The sequence below is a fragment of the Condylura cristata genome, unplaced genomic scaffold (assembly GCF_000260355.1).
Source record: "Condylura cristata isolate star-nosed mole 26May11 unplaced genomic scaffold, ConCri1.0 scaffold00124, whole genome shotgun sequence".
Classification (NCBI taxonomy): Eukaryota; Metazoa; Chordata; class Mammalia; order Eulipotyphla; family Talpidae; genus Condylura; species Condylura cristata.
In genome coordinates, this window is record NW_004567225.1 from 19,072 (window position 1) to 25,721 (window position 6,650).

At 49.0% G+C, this 6,650-nt stretch overlaps 1 protein-coding gene across 1 annotated transcript in view; it reads left to right on the plus strand.

The window, feature by feature from the left end:
- LOC101619655 (class I histocompatibility antigen, Gogo-C*0101/C*0102 alpha chain-like) overlaps positions 1 to 890 on the plus strand; it is a 2,716-nt gene extending 1,826 nt beyond the window's left edge. Inside the window, exon 4 of the mRNA XM_012734935.1 lies at positions 847 to 890. Within this exon, the coding sequence (XP_012590389.1) occupies positions 847 to 890 (44 nt within the window). The remainder of the gene's footprint in view (positions 1 to 846) is intronic.
- Positions 891 to 6,650: the final 5,760 nt, after the last annotated feature.

Here is a 6,650-nt window from a genome sequence, read left to right on the forward strand (position 1 = left end):
CTGACCGAGAACATGAAACTGGTGGACACCAGGCCTGGGGGCAATGGAACCTTCCAGAAGTGGGCAGCTGTGGTGGTGCCTTCTGGAGAGGAGCAGAGATACACGTGCCATGTGCAGCATGAGGGGCTGCCAGAACCCCGAGTCCTAAGATGGGGTGAGGAGGGGGACGTGGGCACAGAGGATCATCTTAGGAGGATCAGGAGTCCTGCTGGACCCCTCAGAGTGTCAGGATGAGACCTGGGACTCAGGGTCTCCCCTCCCCTTCCCTTCCAGAGCCCCCTCCTCAGTCCTCCATCCCCACCGGGGACCTCATTGCTGGCCTGGTTCTCCTTGGAGCTGTGCTCACTGGGGCTGCGGTGGCTGCAGCTGTGATGTGGAGGAAGAAGCACTCAGGTAGGGAGTGAGTCGGGGATCCTGTCCATTAGGGGCTTTCAAGTCCCAGGGAGAACTTGCCCCACCTGGTTAATGGGAAGCACCAGCCACACACCTGTGCTACCCAAAGGGGTTTCATCCAGTTCCCCCTCTCCCTCCTGCATAATATCCTCTATTTTCCTAGTCCTGACCTGGGGCTTTAGTCACAGTTCTGGAAACTTCCCTCTAGTGCAGATTTTAAAAATATCCTTAGGATGTCTGACCTGATTCTTCCCTGGTCTCACATGATGTCTCTTCCCACAGGGGGACAGAGAGGAATCTACACTCTGTCTGTGGGTAAGTGTGCATCAGGGGCATGTGTAGATGGAGCCCCTGGGACAGTGTAGATGGAGCCCCTGCGGGAGTCACCCCATCAGTCCCGCCTTTGGTCTCTTGTCTCCTGGCTCTGACCAGGTCTGTGTTGTTCTCCCACAGGCAGCGATAGTGCCCAGGACCCTGATGTTCCTTTCAGCCCCTAAAGGTGAGACCCTGAGGCCTGCGTGGAAGGGGCTAGGGCAGAGAGCAGGGACACAGGTTATGAAGGAATGGAGGGGGTGGCTGAGCAGGGCTGGACTGGCTCGGGCAGGCACCCCCACCCCCGCCCCATTCCCCAGAGTGCAGGATGGGTTGAGGAGGGACAATGTGCATTTGTGGTTGATTGGGTAATGGGAGTGGTGTGCCCCAGGCTGATTGGATCTGGGGCACCAGGAAATGAGACATCTATTCCTGGAAACCTGTCATTGGGTGCTTGAACTGTGACCCAGGCTGTGACGTCTGTTAATCCTTGAATCCATTTGCCAAGTTGAATCTGCGCGGGCTCTGACGTATGTAACGGCCAACAAGGTCAATATATTCCCTGACTTTCCTTTGGTCGGGGTCTTGCCTGAATCCTGCGTGTCCGGCAGGGAACGGCTTGACCCTGGCTAGCCAGCCCAATAAACTCTACTTTACGAATTGCATTCTTGCGTGACGGTCTGTCTTTCGCGGTAATCGAGTTCTCGGACCCTGATAGTTATGGGGAGCTGTGAGGAGAATAGTATGAGGATGGGCGGGCTGTTGACAACACTGACACTTAGTGATTCACGTGAATTTGTTCCTGACCAGTTTCCTTTAGAGTGAGACAGCTGCCTGTTGGGAATGTTGTAAAAAGTTAGTTCCCACTAGACAGCTCCCACCCTCCAGAGCCATTGTTCCTGGAAGGTGCTGGCCTGGTGGGTTCCCAGAGATAAGCCTAGAGTCCTGCCTGATCAAGATAAGGTCCCAGCGTCTGTCTGTCTGTCTGTCTGTCTGTCTGTCTGTCTGTCTGTCTGTCTGTCTGTCTGCTGTGTCCCTAACATCTGGATAAACAGGAATTTGCAGGCACCCACCACCAACGGACAGACGTACCCAGTGGAAAATCCCCAGCCCTACTAACTGCCCTTATAAACCCCACTCTGTAGATCTTCGGGATCCTTCCTTGAGGGGTGCGCCTGCTGTGACAGGGCACGTAAAGGAAGGATCCTGGCTCGAGCTGGCCTAATAAAGTCTCGTTTGTTTTTGCATCGGACATGGGCCTCTGTCGTTATTGAACACAACAATATTTTACACTCTAACACTGCCTTGTGGGGCTGAGGGCTACAGGATTTCTCTCCTCCCCATTTTGTGACTTTGGAACTTCTGGTTTATTGAATTTTATGAGTTTTCTAGCTGTCAGCAATCGACTTAAATTATTTAAATTTATTTGTTTCCTTATATCATTGTTGTCAGTTTTGTATAATATCTGAGTCTCTCTCAGTCTGGTCCTCACAGTTCTCCTCACCACAGCACCCTGATGCATCACCTCAGTCCCTGGGCTCTTCCCACCCTGTTCTGACCCCTCCCCGCTTCTGGTGTCCCCAGCTCTGGGTCCTGGGTCAGGTCCTGCCCATCCCGCTGCCAGGTCAGGATGATCTCCGCAGGGTAGAAGCCCAGGGCCCAGCACCTCAGGTGACCTCGTGGTTAGAGGTGGGGTGGTGGGTCATGTGTGTCTTTGGGGGATCTGAGAGGGAACAAGTAGTACAGTCCCTCTATTTTTTCCTTCTCACTTATTTCTCTTAACACAATCCTTTCTAGTTCATCCACATCGTCCAGTCTACATGAGTTTATTTTTTTCTGATCACTGTTAGTATTCCATTACATACATACATATATATATATAGATACACATATATACACATGTACATACACACACACACACACACACACACACTGCTCGCCTCAGTGGTGTATCTCAGTGGATCCACCTGCTCTGTTCTCCAACGATCTCTGGTGAATTCTCTCCCCGCCCATACCTCTTCTTGTGTGTATAAATACATACAAGAACTACACTCCAGTTCTTGTGTGTATAAATGAATGTTCTGGCTCAGGAAATGGGGGCCTCCCCTTAACCACCTGCCCTCCCACCATCTGTCTTCTCACCAGTCTGAGTGAAGTGTTGGGGTCACCCCAGCCCAGCCAGGACAGGAAAGGCCCCAACTCGTGGTTTCTGGGTCAGTCACAGCGCCACCCCCTCTGCACCCACCAGGTGACACAGACTCTCCCAGCCCCAGCCAGAGCCGGTCACCCCACATACCCTCCCTCACAGAGTCCCTCTGCTGGCCCTTCCTTGACCCCACCCTCTCTAAGTCTCCCCTCCACTCCCTTCCATCTCTGCCCACAATGTCTCCTTTTCCAGCCTCTCCTGCCTTTCCCAGGGTCCTCCCCATCTTCCCAGCTAGGTTCCTGGGGGCTCTCCTGGCACCTCCCCTTATCCTGTGGATGGAGAGTTTAGGGTTGATGCCCAGGAGCAGCTGCTTTCATCCCTAGGAGCAGAAGCAGAAACAACTTACAGGGTCTTTGGGGCCCAAGTTTCCATCCAGGAGACTGAGGGACCTTAATGTGGCCATCTGCCCAGAAGCTGGAATCAGCTCTTAAGACTTTGAAACCTGGTTCTGTCCTGAGTACAAGACTCTCTAGGGAGGAAATGCGAATACTCCCAACCTGGCTCAGGACTTGGGCGCCCCCTTGTGAGCAGATCCCTGTCCTGCAGCGGGGAGCCAGGGCGCCTTGGAGGGGCCTGGCTGAGCAGGAGAAAGGGCAGCTCTGGGCTCCTGCGCTCAGCGCTGTGGCCACACGGGGGCGCTGCGGCGCTGCTCTCGATTCTGGCTGAGCCCCAGGACTGAGCTGGGCTGAATGGGGCAGAGTGGGTTGTCCTGGGGGGCGGTGTCCTGGGGCTGGGGTGGTCTGTGAGAGTCAGAGAACCCCGGCTCAGAGAAGAGGAGATGAGGAGCCCTATAGGGTGTGAGGTTTCCAGCTTTTCCCCCGGAACCTCTCTTTCCTGTCCCTGGATAACAAAACCTGGGAAACTGGAAAGTAGAGCATTTTCCCTCTACAAGTTTTGTGGTGGTGCGCATCCTGATCAGCACCTGGTATTATGTGATTTGGGGGGTTTGGCTTCTAGTTAGTATGTAATTTTCTATCAGTCTTGTTTTTATTGATCTTTTCCTGGTGTTAAGTGATATTGGGTATCACATATTTTTTGCCATCTACGTCTCTTCTTCCATGAAGTGTCATTAAGGTTTTTTTTCCAACTTTTTTTTTTGTGTGTGTGAGGTGTTAACTTATAGCACTGTTTTTGTCTGTTTTAAAGTTGTGTTATTTCCTGATGTTGAATTTTTTTTGAAAGATTTATTCATGCATACAGAACTGGACAGAGTACAGGACATAGTTGCAGAGGCTGTGAGAGGATTCACCAGAGACAGAGCGGGGAGCAGAACTGGCAGATCGACAAAATACACTGCTGAGGGGAGCAGTGGGCAAGTCAAGTGAGGTCGGCTGCACCATGAGGATCACCTCCCGGCCAGGGATCGAACTCTCACTGAAGTGGCTGCTACTAGCTTGCAATGCTGCATCCTAACCCATTGTACCACCGGGGAGGGCCTTGGTATTGAATTTTAAATGTTCTTTTGTAAAGTCAGCACATCAGTCCTTTATCAGATTCATGATTTGTAAATCTTTCCTTTCATTCTGTGTTCTGAACTCCTGTCCTGGCATGACCAAATATGAAATGACTAGAGAAAAGCATTGCTAGATCAGTCTGAGATTAATAATAAATTGTTCAATGGTTTGGGGAAGATGCCCTGGCTTCCTGGGGGATGGCAGAGTGTGGGGTGGGGTGTGTTTAGCCTTTCGTGTTATGCTAATATTCTTGAAATTATATGAAATAATGCTTTCAAAACTAAATCACACTGACATTCTATTAACTTGAAAACATTTCACAGATCATGTCCAAATCATATGTAAAGACCAGAGTGACATATTTATTGCATGGGATGAACCTGCATGTCATCAATTCTCATGGCCCATGTTTTGACTCATGGTTTATTCTTGACTGTTCATTCTATGGAGTTTGGACAAGGGCATCATTGAAGGAGCAGTTAGGAAATAGGGACAGGCAGACAGTGAGGAACAGGGTTCCCAAGCCCCAATTCCATTTATTAGCCTGACTGAGAAGCAATCACATGCCGGGAGGATCCCACCCGCCACCCAATGAAATGAAAAGTGGAATGTTTAGAACAAAAACATATGGTAGCACAATAGCAATGGACTAAAACTGGTTTTGGAAACGTAGACTGAGTGACGGGGGAAACCTCAGTGGGCCTGGTTATCCCAGAAGACCCCACGGATCAGCCAATCAGCAAGAGACAGAATGTCAGAAACACCAGGGGCAGGATCCCTGCCCCTTGCCCTCTGTACCCACATGAGCACTACTTCTGGGTGCCTCAGTGACTGCCACTCGGGAGCCCTTGCCACTTAGAGAGTTTTTCTGTCCTTTCTTTTGTTACCTCGATCCCCTCTCCATTCAGCTCTCTGCTCAGAGAGCTTTCCTGTCCTTCCTCCCAGCTATCAATAAATCCCTTGCTTTTTGGTAACTTTGGTCTCCAGACAAGAATTGAGGAAGAACCAAAGACAAGAATTAAGGAAGAACCTGCCTGAGGTCCTTGGTCTCTGGGCCTGCTCCGCAAAAATCTTTGATGAATATATATCATGATGACATGTATTCATCGTTATAATGCCCGACAGAGTGTTGTAACTGCCTTAAATATCTTCTGTGCTCCAAGGAAGCAAAAGCAAAAGTAGACTAGTAAAACCACATCAAACTGAAAATGCTTCATACAGTGAAGGAAAGCAGCCTTAAAATGAAAAAGACAGCCTACTGAGTGGATAAAATATATGTGCATCATACACCTGACATACCCAAGATTTACAGTGATCTCAACAAGAAAATGAATAACTCCCCCCCCCCCAGAAAAAGAAAAACATGGGCAGAGGAGCTAAATAGATACATACCTCTCCAAAGAAGAAATTCAGAGGGCCAATGGGCAGATGGTAAAATGCTTATCTCGTATCATCCAGAAAATGTAAATGAAAACCACATTCAGATGCCATCTCACACCTGTGGTCCCGATCAAAAAACAGAAACAAGTGTTCCAAGGGTATGAAAAAAGGGAATCCTGGTGCACTGTGGGTGAGGATATGGGAACAGAAGACGGGATCCAAGCAAATTAGAGACCTGCCAGATTATCCAAATGCCACTTCCTGGTGTTTACCTGAGGACTGCAAACACATTAACTTGAAGGGGTATCTGCCCCCTGTGGTCACTGAGCACTATTTATAATAAGAAGATACAGTACAATGAGATCCCACTTTGCAATAATGAGAATGGCTCAAATTTTAAAGCCTAGCAACAACCAACACTGGGAGGGTGTGGAGAAAGAACCATGTGACACTGCTGATTCGTCCAGACACTGTGGAAAGCTACTGAAAATGGACACGGGGACTACAACTGAGATGGAGAAAGGCACAAAATGATGTAAAATAAACTATTATAATTTAAAATATATATATGGGGGAAAAAATGGAGCCACCCTATGACCCAGCAATTCCCCTCCTAGGAATCTGCCCAAAGGACACAAAACCATTCATTTGAAAGGACACCTGCAGCCCTGTGTTTATTGTAGCCCTATTTACAATAGCTAAGACATGGAAACAACCCAATTGCCTCAAAACAGATAACAATGATTCAAGATTGGGAATAGATAAACTCATGCTATTTGCAGCAAAATGGAAGGAGCAGGAAGGGATTAATGCTAAACGAAGAAAAAGAAATATTGGATGGTTTCATAACAGGTGGAATATAGGGAAACTGAAGAAAGGGTCAGTAAAAGGATAAGCTCACCTAC